Genomic DNA, 19,232 nt, shown 5'->3' on the forward strand with positions numbered 1-19,232 from the left:
CACCAAAAAACAGAGAAATTCTCTCCTAAGGACTAACCATGAGAATAAAAAATTCATAAAATATTTTTACAAAAGGGCAACACATACATTTAAAAACATTTTTATGGACTCATGATCATCAGATTCCAAAAAATATATTCATTATTTAACTATCTCCCCCTAAATGGATACAAAGCAATGCAGAATCCAAATACCCTTTATTTTTGGCTATGGAATACAATCTGAAATATACTCAGACACATGCCAGACATTTATTTATATACAAGTGCCAAACACTTAACATTCTCATATTCCTTTTAAACCTAATTCTACTCCTCTCTTAAAAGAAATTGTTGCCAGCAGCCGAAGCCCAAGTCACTGCAAAGGTTGACCAAAAATAGAAGCAAAACTAAGAAAAAGGGCAGGGGGGAAGTGTGCAAAGACAAGTTTAAGCAGGTATTTTATCGGACAACCTAAGGTACTTAAATTCACCAGTTAGATTCACAGAGTTTTCCATTTAAGAAAAGTGCTTGTTTGCTTTTAAAAACACACTTGAGAGAAATAATATAAAGAAGAAATGCATTTGTGTATAAGCTTAGTATCTCAATTTCTTATCTCATGTCTCTCTTCTAAACCACCATAACCCCAGACCCAAACAAAGGGCTGAGGTGGCCAGCAGTGATAGATAACAAGCTATGGTTTAGGCTGCCACTCAACCTGAATTACATTTTGACATTTTCCTTATGTTTTATTCCTTCCCACTACCTTTGGATATGTCCTCTCTGCTCCTGCCTTCACTAAAGCCAGACATCTGAGTGCTAAAGCTATTCCAACTTGCAATTTAAAAATCAAGATCACTTACCATTTGGCTGCCTCTGTTGGCTGAAGGCATGTATATCCATGGGAGAGAAGATGTTAGAATGGATTTCACGCAGACCCTCGCCAGTGTACTTGTTGCAAGCCAAAATAGAGTGTGTATTCCAGTCAGTCCAGTACAATGTGTCCTCAAATAATGTCAAGGCAAAAGGATGTGGAAGAGAACCTTTAACCACTGCCTGCCTATTAACAAAAACAGAAAAACTCAAACATATCTAAATTTTCTTTTATCAAAACATTATTTTGCCCATTAAAACATCTTGTTTCCACAATAACACACAAAAATCCCAAGTAACACATATCTTAAGGTCAAATGCACCTACGAAAAATAAGTCACATAATAAATTTGAATATATTTTCATAGTGTTCAAAACTCCCAACCAAGTACTTGGCAACAGGCCCCAGGTTTATTACAAACTAGCAGAGAGAAGGCTCAAGTATTAGCACTGCTTCAATTCCGATCTCTGGACTCACATCTTCTATCCTTCCACAAAATTCATGTTGTTAGAAGATAGATGGACAAAAAGAAAAATCCCAAGGTTTAAAGTTGGCACTGTGAAGTAGTTTTAAATCTGCAATAGGTTTTCCCCTTCTTGATGTGTCAAAACAAAGAATTTGAGCCTGTTTCTTCCACCGTTTCCTATGGTTTTGGTAACTGAAAATAAAAACATATACTTGAGGCTAAAAAAGGTGTTCTGGTGGAGCTCTTTCTGCAAACCCCAGTCTAGCTCTAGTAAAGGATCACTTCTGCTTGCCTTCTGCTATGTGATTACTGATTAGTGTTCAACCACAGTACTCTGCAGTGTCTTGGAGAGTTATTAGTAAATATTCCTGAATAATGAACAAATCATGCTCTGCTTCAAAATAATATTCAAAAAAATTCTTTGATATTTACCTAATATCAAATATAATATTTTCATAAATAGACTGGGAGGGAGGAATGGACAGTATAAGCAACTGAAGAGAAATAAAGAACACCACATATTTTAGGGAAAACCAGTTTTTAGGTCCTGGACATTACTGAAGAGACCACCAGCATACTAAATTAAATTCAAGAGCAGTAAGATAATTTTTATCTAAGCAGAGTTAACATCTGTTATTGTACATGGAATGGTCCTAGCCTAAGGTGTTTCAAATTCAGGCCGGATTTTTAAAAAACTGAATACAAGATTAGCATGACCAGTTTACCAAACAAATTTTCTATTTTAGAAATTCATCCCTACCCTGCCAGCCCACATCGCCACAATTTTCTCCTCTCATTTTTCTTCTTTTCCCCTAGAAGATTACTTTTCCTTCTCATTTCCCCAAAAGAACTGTCACAATGTCAACTTCTGAGGTGGCTTCTTCTACTTTTTAAATGAACAGTAAGTTTACCAAAGAGGTTATGTTATTTATAGGAATGATATCGTTTAGGTCCGAATTTAAATAGGTCTACATATTTCACACTAAAATCTACCAAAATTCAGTATGGTAAGAGAATTCTGAGAAGCTGCCAAGAAAGAAGTAACACAACTGAAAACGGAAGAATAGTAATATATGACTTAGCATTTCATTAACCATCCTAAAGAACTAAATTCTATAATCGAATCTTTGAAAAACTTTGGGAAGAAAAAAAGCCTTCTAAGTCCTTTGCATATTATTAAATAAAAAGTTAAAATTCACTCTTCGAAGTAAACAGAGGAAAACAATCAGGAAAAACAAAATCCCTCCCTAGAAGATACACTCACTTTACATACTGACTAAAAACATTTATGTATCGGTAAGAAATCAGATAGACCTGAGTTCAATGTCCCTCTAACACTTAAACTACTTACATCATTTCTTCAAGCTTTATTTTCTTTATTTATAAATGAAAGATAATAATCTATCCCCATTGAGTTACTGTAAAGGCTAAATGGTAATAGATGCAAAACCATTTAGCATTATGCTTGGTACTTAACAAACATTTCATAAATAATTCCTCAATTTTAGGATATATTTTTCAATATTTTAATATTTCTGAGATGGGGTAATATTTACAACTGAGGTGTACATTTCCTGTATTTGTAAATCAATAAAAAGTTCTTAAAATCAGTATCATATTAGAATCAAGTAAATCCTAGACTCTGGCTTATTTATATTCCCAAGATCTCATGCAACACTGTGTGCACAAATTAAATGGAATGATTAGACACTCAGTAAATGCTTGATAAAATGAAATATCGTAAATGATACATGTAATTAACAGAGCTGAATAAAAAGCAGAATTAAGAAGGCTATCACTCATTCTTAACATATTCTTTGGTCATTTTATTGATTCATCCAACCAATAGTGACTTGTTCCTGAAAATGGAGATAACTGTACATAATCTTCACCTTTCACCTCTCTGGCTGGGATAACTAAGTAGGCCAACCTCTTGGTTTCTCCCTGAAAACAAGTTTCTTCAAGGAGTTGATCATGGGTAGCAAAAACAAAGATGGCAGGCAAGATCAAAGCTCAGTTCTTCAGTTGTATGTCACAACAACAGGAGTTAAAAAATGGATCTCTACTATGAAGACCAAAGGAAAGAAACTGAGATCGCTGTTGGTATTTTGATTTAGTGCTGACAACCTCTGAGTATCATCCCTTTCCTGTGTCTGTCATTTTCAGCAGTGTACTGACTGACAGGGCTCAATCCCACCAATACCCCCAAGTACATGAGCCACTTGCTACCTCTTCCATATTCCATGCTTGGTGGGTGCCTCTTTCAAATTCTGCACCAACTGGACTTGTCCTTTATAGAACACCTGCGCACTTGCATTCACTTTCTCTGTTTCTGGATCTCTTCCCAGAAAGCTGTCCTCTACCCCTGTTTCAGAATTCCCCCACCTGTGTGGGTAATAAATCTTTTTTTGGTCATACCAAAGCACTACTGTCATGAATTCTGACATGTGAACCTAACCTTGGAAGGGAGCTTCCCTCACCGTAGTAAAGCTGTTATAATACCTAAGAAGATGACAAAAGTGGTAGCAGCACAGGTTTGGAAAATCTCCACAAGCCCTCCATATGAAAACACAACAACTAGGTAGCAAAATCAAAAATCCATGGACAACATTCACAAAACAGCTAAGTAAAAAAATATTACCACAAAATCCAAAATCCAAAAAGGTATGGAAAACTACCAATAGCCATAAGACCTGATTGGCATCAGTACTTCTGCAGTAGGAATCAGAAAGAAAAAATAGGGCCTTCAGGAGACCTAAGAACAGAAGAACACACAAGATAGGTAACAATGGAAAGTAGGGCAAACAAATATGAGAACATCAGCTGATGAGGAGGGGTTCTGGCCACTCCAAGAATGAGTGAATACAATGAATTCATGGTTGGCACTGAAGGGGCTAGTACACTTTAACCCACTGTGAACTCTCAAAGTTGACATTCCAGGACTCACTTCCAGACAAAGCCCCATACTGAGGATAAATTACTGGGAGTAGAATGAAAAATGAGAATGATAGGTGCAAGAGGGATTGGAAAAATAAGGTACAAAAAAAAGTGGGAGAAGGAACCCAAGTCAGGAAATGTCAGAAAGCAAGCTACCATTTTTTAGAACACACACACACACAAAACGAAGTTACAAAAGTTATGATGTACCCTGCCTTCTTCATTGAGTTCAAGAAAAACAATTACACATGAAAATAAGACAATAAAAATATTAAGGGAAAATCTCATTTAAAAAGTTAGTATTTAAAATAAAACCAAAAATAATCATATCCTTACAATTAAAATATGCCAGAAATATATGGCTGTTGAACAAATAAAATTTATAACCTATAACCTAAATAATACTTCAATATAACACTAGCCATAAAAGAATAACAGAAATTAAAATTAAAAACCTCAAAACTGAGGTGACAGAACTGATGAAAGAATAAGAAATATAAGAATAAATCACTTCAGAAATGAAGTTTATTTATTTATTTTTTTTTAATGATTTTTTATTATATTATGTTAGTCACCATACAGTACATCCCCGGTTTCCGATGTAAGGCTCGATGATTCATTAGTTGTGTATAACACCCAGTGCACCATGCAACACGTGCCCTCCTTACTACCCATCACTGGTCTATCCCATTCCCCCACCCCCCTCCCCTCTGAAGTCCTCACAGAAATGAAGTTTAAAGTAGAAATAACACAAGAAACAAACAACAAATAAGGAAACAAAGTGAAAAGGATGAATTTTTTCTTTTTTTGTGATTTTTTTCAGTTTTATTGAGAAATGACTGACATACATCAACTGTATTACGTTTAAGGCATAGAGCATGATGGTTTGATTTGCATATATTCTAAAATGATTACCACCATAGGTTCAGCTAATATTCATCATCTCATGTAGAAACTTCAAAAAGTAGGGGCGCCTGGGTGGCACAGTGGTTAAGCGTCTGCTTCCGGCTCAGGGCGTGATCCCGGCGTTATGGGATCGAGCCCCACGTCAGGCTCCTCCACTATGAGCCTGCTTCTTCCTCTCCCACTCCCCCTGCCTGTGTTCCCTCTCTCGCTGGCTGTCTCTATCTCTGTCGAATAAATAAAATATATATATAAAGATGCTTTTTAAAAAAAAAAAAAAAAAACTTCAAAAAATAAAAAATTTTTTTCTCTTTGTGATGAGAATTCATGGGATTTATTCTCAACAACTTTCCTGTATGTCATGCAGCAGCATTAACTACAGTCATTATGCTGTACATTGTATCCCTAAGGAGGAATTTTTTAAATTCAAAAAGAAATAGGACAAGAAATTTTTAAAAAATAAAAGATATGAAATACAAAGAACAAGGGGAGAGAATAGAATTATACCGGAGCAAAGAAATGAGCAAATGGTAACTTAAATCCTCAGGAAGAATTAAGCAGTATCAGAAACAGCAAATATGTAGGTTAATACAAAAAGACGCTGGGCGCCTGGGTGACTCAGATGGTTGAGCATCTGCCTTCAGTTCAGGTCATGATCCCAGGGTCATGGGATTGAGCCCCACATCAGGCTTTGGCTCAGTAGAGGAGTCTGCTTCTCCTTCTGCCCCTCCCCCAACTCATGCTCTTGTGCAAGGCCGGGCACGCTCTCTCTCTCAAGTAAATAAATAAAATCTTAAAAAAAAAAAAAGACTATATAATACTTTCTCTTTTTTTTAACCCTTAAAAAACCTGTAAGATCATACTAATAATGATCATAACATGATATTGGTTATAATAGAAATGTAATCTAAATGACAATAAGAGCAAAAAGGAAAAGAGAGGGAACAGAGACACACTAGAGTAAAATTTCTATATTTTACAGGAATTAACTCAGTATGATCATAAAGTCGATTTTAACAAAATGCATATTGCAACCCCTAGAATAATCACTAAAACTGTTTTACTCTCAAAAATACAGTTCAAAAATTGAGATGCCTGGGTGGCTCAGTCAGGTAAGTGTCCGAGTCTTAATATCGGCTCAGGTCATGATCTCAGGGTTGTGATATCGAGTCCTGAGATGGGCTCTGTGCTGGGTGTGGGGCCTGCTTAAGATTCCCTCTTCTTCTCCCTCTGCCCCTCCCCACTCTCTCTCTCTCTCTTAAAAAAAAAATAAAAAATAAAAAAAATCAATAAAGGAATTATCTACTAGAAAATATCTACTTAATACAAAAGAAGGCAGAAAAGAACCAAAAAAAAAAAAAAAAAACCAAAAAAGAAACAGATATAAAAAAATAAACATCAAAATGTCAGATGTAAACCCAACCATATCATTAATAACACTAAATGTGAATAAACACTTCAAACAAAAGGCAAAAGGTTGGGGGCGCCTGGGTGGCTCAGTCAGGTATACCTCTGCCTTCAGCTCAGGTCAGGATCCCAGGGCTCTCTGCTCTGCAGGGAACCTGCTTCTCCCTCTCCCTCTGCCTGCCACTCCCCCTGCTTGCACACACTGTCAAATAAATATATAAAATCTCTAAAAAAAAAAAAAAAAAACCATCACGGCAAAAGGTTGAACATCTTAAATATATATAGTTTTTCCTCTTCAAAAAAATACCTCTCTCTCTATATATAGACAAAGATTGTTAGACTTGGTAAAACAAAGCAAGATTCAACTATATGCTACCTACAAGAGACATTTTATTCACAGATACAAACTGGTTGAGAATAAAAGGTCACAGTAAATAGTAACCATTAAGAGAGATGGAGTGACTCTATCAGACAAATATACTTTAATATATGTTAAGAGGTAAAGAAGCACATTTTATGATAACAAAGATTCAAATCATCAGGAAGATACAACTATAAACATATACACACAAAAAAAGAGCCTCAAACAAATGAAGAAAAACCTGACAGAAATGAAGAGAGCAAAAGACAATTCAACATTAACAGTCCAAGATCTCAACATCCTACTTTCACAGAAGTATAGAACAACTAGACAGAAATGAGATGCCTGGCTGGCTTAGTTGACAGAGCATGCAACTTTTTAAAAAAATATTTTATTTATTTATCCCTTTGAGAGACAGCACAGGCGTTGGGGGAGGGGCGGAGAGAGAAGGAGAGGCGACACCCTGCTGAGCAGGGAGACTAAGGCAGGGCTGGATCCCAGGCCCTGGGATCAGGACCCGAGCCAAAGGCAGACGCTTAAATGACTGAGCCACCCAGGAGCCCCTAGAGCATGCAACTCTTGATCTCAGGGTTGTAAGTTTGAGTCCCACATTGGGTACAGAGATTACTTAAAAGTAAAATCTTAAAAAAAAACAAAACAAAACAAAAAAAAACTAGACAGAAAATCCTCAAGGATATGGAAATTTGATTATTATCAACCAATTTAACCTAGCCTCTAAAGAAAATTCCCATCTAATAACAACATAACATACATTCTTTAAAGTACGTATGGAACTTACTCCAGGATAGACCACATACTAGGTCACAGAATAAATCTCAAGTTATTTTAAAAGACTGAGACAGAGGCGTCTGCTTTTGGCTCAGGTCATGATCCTATGGCACTCATGCGTGCACTCTCTCTCATGTAAAAAAATAAAACCTTTAAAAAAAAGACTGAATTATATAAAGTGTATTTGCTGAGAACTACAGAATTCATTAACAAATGAACAACAAAATTTGAGAAATTCACAAATGAGAATTTTCTAAATTCTTCCTTAATGTCTTCTCAATAAGCAACGGGTCCAAGAAGAAATCACAAGAAATTCTTTTAAATATTTTCAGATAAAAGGAAATGAAAATACAACAAATAAAAAACTTATTAAAAAATGTATGGGATACCACCAAAGCAGTGCTTAGGGTAAATTCTATAAATTTATTCCCTAAGTGCCTGTATTAGAAAAGAAGATTTTCTTTTTTCTTTTAAGAAAAGAAGATAATTTCAAATCAATAAACTAAGCTTCAAGCTTAAGAAACTAGGGGGAAGGGGCGCCTGGGTGGCACAGCGGTTAAGCATCTGCCTTCAGCTCAGGGCGTGATCCCAGCGTTCTGGGATCGAGTCCCACATCAGGCTCCTCCGTTATGAGCCTGCTTCTTCCTCTCCCACTCCCCCTGCTTGTGTTCCCTCTCTCGCTGGCTGTCTCTATCTCTGTCAAATAAATAAATAAAATCTTTAAAAAAAAAAAAAAAAAAAGAAACTACGGGGAAAAAAGAGCAAATTAAGTGCAAAGCTAGCATAAGAAAGAAAATAAAAATATTAGAGTGATCAATGAAATATTAAAACACAAAAACAGTAGAGAAAAAAAAAATCAGTTAACACTGCATGTGGATTCTATGAAGATTCACAAATCTGACTATCCTTTAGGTAGACTGCCCCCTCCCAAAAGAGAAAATGCGTAAATTGGGAAGTTTGTGAATGAAATCATGAATATAAGAAGGACATCACTACTGGCCTTGCAGAAATTAAAAGGATTATAAGAAGATATGATGAATAACTTTATGCCAACTTAGACAACTTAGACGAAAGGGAAATATTCCTAGAAAGAAACAAATTGACAAAAGTGACTCAAGAAGAAATAAAAAAAAAAAAACTTAAAGACCTAGAACAATTAAAGAAATTGACTTAATAGTTTAAAATCTTCCCATAAAGAAATCCCCAGGCCCAGATGACTTCACTGTTGACTTCTACTAAATATTGCAGCAGAAATAATATCTGTCCCATACCCTTCCAGAAAATAGAGGAAGAGGAATTTCCCACCTCATTCCCTGAGGTTAGTATTATACTGATACAAAGGCCAGACAAAGACAGAATAAGAAAAATAAACTACAGACCAATACCTCTTATGTTTATAAAGACATAGAAGTCCTCAAGAGATTGTCAGCAAACTGAAACTAGTAACATCTAAAAAGGATTCTAAACCAAGACCAAATGGGATACTCCAAGAATGCAAGAGTGGTTCAACAACTAAAAACAATTAATGTAATTTCATCATGTTCACGAAATAAGAACAAAATCACACGATCATCTCAATTGATGCAGAAAAAGCATTGAACAAAATATAATATCCAGTCATGGTATAAATTGTGAAAAAACTAGGAACAGACGGAAACTTCATCAACTTGATTAAGGTGTCTACAAAAAAACCTATAATTATGATTTCCCCCAAAGATCAGGATCAAGCAAGGATGTCTTCTATTTAACACTGTAACAGAGGATCTAGTCAGTATTACCAAACAGGAATACAAGGCATCTAGACTGGAAAGGAAGAAGTTAAACGGTCATTATTCTTAAGTGCCATGATTCTAAATATAGAAAACACTAAAGAATTAAAATACACACACACATACACACACACAGAAATAAGTTGCCTTTCTATATACTAGCAATACAAAAATACAGAAATTGATATGATCAACTAGTATTTGACAAGAAAGCCAAGAATACTCAGTGGAGAAAAGATAGCTTCTTCAATAAATGGTTCAGGGAAAATTAGACATTCACATGTAAAAGAATGAAACTAGACCCCTATCCTATACCACTTACAAAAATTAACACGAAATGGATTAAAACCTTGAATCTTAGAGCTGAAAAACATAAAACCCCTAGAAAAAAAAACACAGGGAAAAAGCTCCTTGACAGGTTCTTGACAATGATTCTTTGGATATGACACCTAAAGCACAAGCAACAAAATAAAAAATAAGCACGTGGGACCTCATCAAACTAAAAAGCACTACACAACAAAAGAAGTGATCAACAAAATGGAAAGGTAACCTACGGAGTGGGAGAAAATATTTGTAAATCATGTATTTGATAAGGGTTAATATCCAAAATAACAAAGAACTTACATAACTCTGTATCAAAAAACAAACAAATAATCCAATTAAAACCTAGGCAGAACACCTGAAAAGACATTTTCCAAAGAAGATATTCAGATGGTCAACAGGTACATGAAATGATGTTCAACATCACTAGTCATCAGGGAAATGCAAATCAAAGTCACAATGAGGTATCACCTCATGCCTCTTAGAATGGCTATCATCAAAAAGGTAAGAGACAGCATACAAGGAATATAGTCAATGGTACTGTAACAGAATTGTATGGTGACAGATGGGTAGCTACACTTGTAGTAAGTATAACATAAGGTATAAACTTGTCAAATCACTATGCTGTACACCAAAACTGATCTAACATTGTTCGATTAAAAAAAAAAAAAAGGAAGATTCATCCATATCTAGAAGAAGCCAGGATAATATCACATTGGCTGCACTATGTGACTGTCTGACTCCCAAACAGAATGGAGCTCTGGAGGGCAGCAATGTTGTTTGCTCTGTGCACTGGATGGTGGTCATGGTCAGTGCCTAAAGAGTTGCCTGAACCTAGTGGGGCTTCCTGTATATTTGATGAATGTCCCATGTGCTTACCCTCAGTGACCTCTGCTTTGGATTCACCCAAATGGGACTCCATTGACAGAATCTCAAATCTCCTTTTCACATGGGAAAACAGCTTAGCCCCAGGCCATGGGGGACAGCGAGGAAAGAGGCAGAAGCTTCCTCACCAGGGCAAGGAAAATGATAAATCAGCTCAACCACAGGGGGCCCCCCAGCAGACCTTGCCACAGGGCTAGGCACACATTAACAAAGGAAGGAAGGAAGGAGGGAAGGAAGAGGGGGGGAGAGGGAGGGAGCGGAGAAGAGATAGCAAATGCCTGCAAGGATGTGGAGAAAAGGAAACCTTTGTGCACTGATGGTGGGAATGTAAACTGGTACACCTACTATAGAAAACAGTATTAAAAAAAAAGAAAGAAAAAAGAAAACAGTATGGAAGTTCCTCAAAAATTAAAAATAGAACTATATGATCCAGCAATTCCACTTCTGAGTAAATATCTGAAGGAAACAAAATCACTATGTCAAAGAGTTATCTGTATACCCACGTTCACTAAGCATTATTTAAAGCAGCCAAGACATGGAAACAACCTAAGTGTCCATGGACAAATGGATGGATAAAGAAAATGTGGTGTGTATATATGTACAACAGAATACTATCCAACTATTAAAAAAAAAATAGGAAATCTTGTCATTTGCAACAACATGAATGGACCTTGAGAACATTATACTAAGTGAAATTAAGTCAGAGAAAGACAAATATTCTATGATCTCATTTAGATGTGGCATCTTAAAAGAATTCATAAATTGAAATTAATCAAATAATTCATTCACAACACCATTAAAAAATACTTGAGAATAAATGTGACATAAGAGTGTAAGATGCCCTACAGAAAATGCAGCATAAATCTGGATGTGCGAGTTAAAACAATAAAACTCTGAAGAAAACACAGCTGTAAATTTTCATGACTTTGGATTAGGCAATGATTTCTAAAGACATCAAAAACACTTTTAGCCAAAGAAAAAGCTAACGGATTACACTTTATCAAAATCAAAAACTTTCGTGCTTCAAAACACGCTGACAAGAAAATGAAACAAAAGCTACAGGTTGAAATGAAATATTTCTAAATCATATATGCAATGAAAAAAAGTGTTCCCAGAATACATAAAACTCTTACAACTCAAAAAGATAAATAATTTAAAAATGGGTAAACTTCAATAGTGTCTTATACATCTAACTGGGCCTCACATGAAGGAACTACACTGTGTTCAAGACTGTAGGTAGGCCAGACAGAAGTAAAGTTAATACTGTATGTATCTGGAGTAGAATGTAGAGAAAAACATTAAAGGCATCTAAATCAATTCATCAAAATCTGGTATTTACTTTTCTTCCAAAGTAATTATTTTTTCCTGACTATATAAGAAATACATGTAAGTTCCCCATAAAAATTTGGAAAGAGAAATAAAAAGAACATCTTTCTAGTGCTTTATTAAAGCATGTGTACAATATGCTCATATATATATACAAATACAAGCAATTCCCAAACATCAAGCAACGGAAAAACTGGTTTCTATTTTTATAATAGTTAAGGCACAACAGGAAACCAACTAACAAGGTTTAGAATTCAAAATTTGGTAAAAATCCATCTGCTCTACATCATAGCCCCCAAAGGACGGAAGGGAAAAAGCTGAGCCAAACCAAGAAATGATGGAGGCACCTGCACTAAGCCAAGAATAGAGAGCATTTAGCACCCCCTAATTACTGAGCTTCTTCATTGGGAATATATGCAGCAAGGCCCCAAAGTCCTTGTTTCTCCTCAAAAGTGGTTACCTTGCCTTGAGAAAAATGGTTAATTTATTTTGAAAGCTCCAAACGCCCTCTTTTTTTTTTTTTACAAAAGTGAGTTTTTATAAATTTGTGTCGTTTACTGCATCATAATGACCTGTTTTCATTTAACAATGCATTATAAAGATTTTCACCATGTTATTAAACATTTCTTTCACATTATTTTTGATGCCTATATAACGCTACATTGAATGATTGTGCTATAATTTAAACATCCATACTGTTCGACACTCAACATTATATATTAAAGTGTTTTTAAGCAGAAACATACATTAAAAAGAATACGAAATGATCAGCTGATGAAAATGTTTTGACCACAGGCTAGCAGGAATCTAATTCTGTATTTCCTAAGAGCACTGATTCTGTATTCACTATCTCAGTGTTTGCAACAACTTCACAGAATTAAGTACCATAAATAATGAAAATCCACTATAATTAACACTATGGAAAATACTCGCTTTCACCAGTAAAGAAAAAATACAATTAATATAAGTAAAACATATTTTAAAATTTCAAAATGGATAAAATTTTTTTCTTAAACTTAATGTAATAAAATGATGAGATGCAGGCATACACTATGTATGACAGTCGGAATCATCAAAATCATTCCATGAAAAAAAAAGGCCTTAAAATCTCTATCTTGCTATACAAATCCTACTTCTAGTAATTAATTCTAAGTATGTAATCAAAGGTACAGACTCATAGGCTCCTCTTTATTCCAGCAATATTTATAGAAGTAAAAAATAACAACTTAGGGGCGCCTGGGTGGCTCAGTCGTTAAGCATCTGCCTTCGGCTCAGGGCATGATCGTGGCGTTCTGGGATCGAGCCCTATATGTCGGGCTCCTCCGCTGGGAGCCTGCTTCTTCCTCTCCCACTCCCCCTGCTTGTGTTCCCTCTCTCACAGGGTATCTCTCTGTCAAATAAATAAATAAAATCTAAAAAAAAATAAATAAATAACAACTTAAATGTTTCATGATAGGACAGCATGATTAAAAACAGTTACTGCTCAACATTCAGATTATAGAATCTTTATCTTGCATTTATATTTAACAGCGAAACTGCTGAATCCCACTCTTTCTTATGCTGTCCATTTTTATTCTTTCCTTACTCTCCCGCTCTCCCCTTTTTCATGGACTTTTCCCACTAGATTGAGTTTATATGCTCTCTTTACATCTCTAGGGATTTGGAGGATATACAAACTGTTTTACTCCATTTAAATTATCTTTATGTTTTTAAATCATATTTGATTCAATTTAGATAACTTTCAACCGCAAGAACAGGCAGTATTTCCTGATAGCCCCATGTATAAGGTAGATGTTAAGATGGTTTTACTCCAGCAGGCCCTTCTTCCTCATCTAACCATCCCACCATCGTTTCTCATTTTTACTGATAACACCTGATATTTACATATTTATTTTATACTTTTTTATCTTCTTTTTCAAAATATCTCATGGTCTCATTAAGTTTTAAAAAACGCATTAACAGCAATTACTAGATTTAACTCCATATTTAACTGGTTTCATTCTTCACAAATATTTAATTATCTGACTTCCTCTCTCAAGCTCTAAATTTTAATTCTAAAACATATCAAGTAACTTTTGGGGAAAGAGCAATGGAAATAGTACATTTTGATTCTTTGCACATCTCATGTATTTCTGTTGCAGTAACACATGACCCCTCACCAACCTCCAGATCCCACATCTTCCAGATCCACGTTTCTTCCATCATTTTCATCTCTGCATCTCCAAGTTGTAGAAGAATTTCTCAAGGTTAAATTCCATTCCACTGATTTGATTTTTTTTTTTTTAGTCCTCACTGCGTAAACTGTTTTAAACAATCATGCTCTTCATCATCATTTTTACTGATCTTAAATGTTTTCTTTCATACTACTTACTCTATTTGCATGTATATTTGTATCCTCTTAAACTCTGATAATTTTTTTCTCCTCTATCTTACAGGAGATTACAGGAAGACACTAACTCTGATTCTTTAATACAGGTAATTCTTTGGACTGTAGTATCTTTTTGAGTGCCCTGTTACTTTTTTTTTTTTTCCCTGTATTTCAGAGGAAGGTCTGTACTTTATTGAAAGTTGAGATCAATTCTGTTACAGTCTAAAACTTCCTGGCCCAGGCTTTCAGATCAAGAAGAGAGAGGTAAATAAATTTTCAATTTGCAGTTTTACTTTAATTTGGAAATCAAATCACGCAAGGAGGGGGAGGATTTGAGGCTAGCAATAATAGCATATTCATGTATTTTTTTTTTCATGTTTCTGGTAGCACCAAGAAGTCTGTTAATATCTTGAGTTTGCTTATTCTCTGACACCACTGTGCTCATTCACAGCCAGCTTTAACTACACCTCTGATTTTTGCCTAACATGCTCAATCATGTCAAGTATGGTTACCATAATATATGCGTCCTTCAGTACCTGGTATGTTTCCCGGAAGTGCTAACAGAATCCAGATGAGGCCTACTTTCACTCTAGCCCACCTTCTCCTCCTCCTCATCACCCTCACTTCCAGCCATCATCTCTGAAGAGCTGTGATTATTATTATTTATTTGGGCAAATCTCTTCAACTTGCTTCTTTAGTAAATTCTTTAGTAAATTTAGTAAATTCTTCACAACCTCAGTAGGTAATGAACCATGTCAATCTGCCTAGGTCTGAGGGGTTTCCTGAAACCCAGGCAAAAAGGGATCACACACCGCTCAGATTGGGACATCTTTCAATCTGGACCCTGAAGAAATTCTTCAAGGTTTCTGGTATTTTGTTATTTTTACCTAAGTCTCTGGTACTGATACAAAATTCCCCTATGTTTATAGTTCATGGCTTTAATAACCATTAACTTCATAATGACTATAAATCTATATCTCCTTGTGAGACTGCTCTGCTGAGCTGCAGGCTCATATATCCAAAGCTCTGCAGACTTCACAACCATAGTTTTCTCTAAGAAGCTCAACTGTAAACATGTCCAAAGCTGAACTCAACCTCATTCTCTTCCTACATTAAAAAAAGAAAGAAAAAAGAAAAGAAGAAAAGAAAAAAGAACCTATCCTACTTTTCTGAATCCATTTCAAAGGAATGACACTTCCATCTAACCAGCCATTCCAAGCAGAAAAAGGAGTCATCATAGATTTATCTTCAGGGAGCTACAGGTAGTTTATTAGGATTGGGTCTTAGTATGCGAGGAAGGAAACGGTGAGAACATTTTTCTAAAATGAGATAAAGGAATTAGATCATTAAAGTCACAATGAAGAGTTTGTACTTCACCTGAGAATAATGATGATTTACTAGAAGATTTAAGGAAGTGAACTAATTCTAAATAATCTTCAAACCACTTTCTATACAACTATCAAATTGGGATTTCTAAAAGACAAATCTAGCCAGGTCAATTTGCTAGTTGAAAATATCCAATGACTGCTACTACTTTTCAGGATAAAATTCAAATGCCTTATCTTAAAATACTAGACCCGCATGATCTGGCTCCTATCCATCCTCCTAGACTTGCCTGTAACTATTCCCCCATTTCCTACTGCTGCTATCACTGACTAAACTGTTCTTTAATAATCTTAACTTAAAAATCTGACCCTAGTTATTAGGAATTATTTTCCACAGAGGGCTTTTATTATTCCCTCAAGATGTTAAAGTTCATTATTTTTCTTCAATGTCTGTCAATGCAGGTTAAAAAAGCATATTTTCACCCTTGATACCTACTTTAAAATCAGTTAACTATATGTGCACCTGTTTCTGAACTCTGTTCCACTGGTCTCTATCCTTAAACTTAAAAGCTCATAGTTTTAATTATTCTAGCTTTACAGTAAATCTTGAAATCAAGTTGAAATATCATGCATTTTTTTACCTTAATAAAATTGACTGAACTATTTTAATAGGTTCTAGACATTCCCAAATTTTAGATTCAATTTGTCATTTAAAAAAAAAGTGTGTGCACATGTGTGCGCACACATACCAAAAAACTCCTTTGGAATTTTTGTTGAGACTATGTTGAATCCATAGATCAGTTTAGGGAGAAATGCCACCTTGACAATACAGTTGGCCCTTGACAATGCAGGGTTTAGGGGCACTGACCCCCAGTGCAATGGAAAATCCACACACAACTTCTGACTCCCCAAAAACTTGACACCAACAGCCTACTGTTGATCAGAAGCATTACTGATGATATAAAGAGCCAATTTACAAATGTTTTGTATATGTATTACATATTATATTCTTAAAGTAAGCTAGAGAAAACATTACTCAGAAAAGCCCAAGGAAGACAAAATACACTTATTATACTGTATTTATTTTCAAAATCCACACGTAAGTGGACCTGTGCAGTTTAAACCTGTGTTGTTCAAGGGTCAACTGTTTTTGATAATTTTTTGTTTTTTAAGCAGGCTCTGTGCCCAGCACAGAGTCCAATGTGGGGCTTGAACTCATGACCCTGAGATCAAGACCTGAGCTGAGATCAAGAGCTGGACACTTAATTGAATGAGCCAGCCAGGCGCCCTCCGATAACTTTTTTCTTAAAAACTAAATATCGGGGGCGCCTGGGTGGCTCAGTCGGTTATGTGGCTGCTTTCAGCTCAGGGTCCTGGGATCAAGCCCTGCATCAGGCTCCCTGCTCAGCAAAAAGCCTGTTTCTCCCTCTCCCTATGCCTGCTGCTCCCCCTGCTTGTGCTCTCTCTCTCTGTTAAATAAAATTGTAAAAAAAAAAAAAAAAAAAAACTAACCTAAATATTGCAGTCTTCCCAAAGATAAATATTGCAGTCTTTCCATTGTTGCAACTGGAGAAGAAAGAACTATGAACTTTGTACCTCACAAAGCACATTAACGGTCTTACAGGTAATGTACCTTCTGCAGAGACAGTGTTTAGGAGTATTAATGTATGTTAGGAAATGTGTATGAGAGCCTTGAGTTATCTGTGTCTAAACGCAACTGATACTTAAAACTACATTCCACAGCTTATATGAAGACTGAAAGGAGAGATACAAATATAAATAAGTATACACGATAAATTCTTGTTGTTTATTTTCTTTAAAGGGAAGAGGGGCAGTAATGAATCTTTGAAGTTCATCATGGAAATTGTACAGTTCATGTGGGTTTTTCAGATTTGGAATCAACAATTATGTAGCTTTTCCAGGAACTGAATAGGTTAAGACTCTTTTTTTACTTTTGTGTGAGATATCTTTGCAGAATGTAACAGATCTAAGGTTAAAGATATCGTTCTCAACTGATGATCAGTTAGCTTACTCCTTCCAAGACCAAACTGCATCCTTCAAGTATTTGTATGGCTTTTTGACAAATGCATTGGTGTTCATCTCAAAAGGGACTTGAAAAGTGTGGAAGTTTAAGGACAAATCCATTATCACTGGAAGAGTAGCTAAAAAGATCATGCGTTGCTGATTTCTAATCAAAAGCACCATTTTTATAAAAAAAATAGCACACAACTTTTCTTCTGTAATAAATAATATCATCTGATCCACATTTACTGAACACCTAATAAGTACTAGGTACTGTGGTCTGCTACATGCTCTTATCAAAAGCAAAAATCAAAACACTGAGGACTGAAAGACTACTTAAGGGATACAGAGTTTACTGGGTACTCTAAGGTCTATCCTTAACTTCCAGAAGATTTCTATTTTGAGTAACATTAGCTCAATCATTTGTAGAACCACCTCTACTGTATAATGCCCCAATCTGACACAGAGACTACCATGGGAAAGTAATATAAAATTAACATACACACAAAAACTGCATTTTTTTAAATACATTACATCCCTTAGTGACTACATGTGAAAATTTTTTTCTGAAATTTAATCTGATGAAAACATTCTCTTGCAAAGAACTCGTAAGTTTCCACCTTCCCAATGTGTGCTGGTAACTTAATTTCCTCTATCTGCTGAGAAGCTTAAAGATAACTTGATTTTTACCTTTTTATTATAAAATAAGGCTGATACAGAAAAAACTAGTGTAACCTTCACCCACACACCCTGTAACCTTCACAAAATCAGCAAAGAAATTTACTAACCACCTCAGAAAACTCTTCACGGATCCTGTCTTGACCCTTCCCTCTCCTCAAAAGTAACCACTATTCTGACTTTACAGTAATCACTTCCTTACTTTTTAGTTTTATTAGCTGAGTGCACATCCACAGAGAAGTTTAGTCTTGACCACCTATTGTTTTTTGTTTCCTATGTCTGTTCAGTCTCAAGACTTAATTTTTTTTTAGAGCAGCTTTAGGTTCGCAGCAAAATTGAAGGGAATGTACTGAAAATTTTCCATATACCTCCTACTTCCATACATGCACAGTCTTCTCCATCATCAGCATCCTCCACCAGAGTGGTACTTTTGTTACATCTGATGAAACTATACTGACCCATCATAATCACCCAAGGTCCACAGTTTACATTAGGGTTCAGTCTTGGATGTTGTCCATTCTACAGATTTAGACAAATGCATGACATGTACCCATCATTATAGTACGATACAGAATTACTTTCACTACCCTAAAAACCTTGTGCTTGGCCTATTCATCCCTCCCCTTCAATCCTCTTTTCAGTCTCTTTTGATCTACAGGTTCCATCACCTGTGGATATATTTGACCTCTGTGTCTATATCCACTGATGCAAACTCATACAGCAGTTGAGTATTTTCTCTGTCCTCTGTTTTTCCTGCGAATTCCAAGTTCGATCAGACTCATGCTGAACTGATACCTTCAGCAAAATGAAAGATGCTGTACTT

At 35.6% G+C, this 19,232-nt stretch overlaps 1 protein-coding gene across 6 annotated transcripts in view; it reads right to left on the reverse strand.

The window, feature by feature from the left end:
• Positions 1-19,232, reverse strand: part of LRP6 (LDL receptor related protein 6) — a 172,720-nt gene that overhangs the window by 78,799 nt on the left and 74,689 nt on the right. For all 6 annotated transcript variants that reach the window (XM_026502407.4, XM_044385229.3, XM_044385230.3 and 3 more), the window contains one exon: positions 842-1,038. In XM_026502407.4, the coding sequence (XP_026358192.2) occupies positions 842-1,038 (197 nt within the window). The remainder of the gene's footprint in view (positions 1-841; positions 1,039-19,232) is intronic.

The sequence above is a fragment of the Ursus arctos genome, unplaced genomic scaffold (assembly GCF_023065955.2).
Source record: "Ursus arctos isolate Adak ecotype North America unplaced genomic scaffold, UrsArc2.0 scaffold_26, whole genome shotgun sequence".
NCBI lineage: Eukaryota > Metazoa > Chordata > Mammalia > Carnivora > Ursidae > Ursus > Ursus arctos.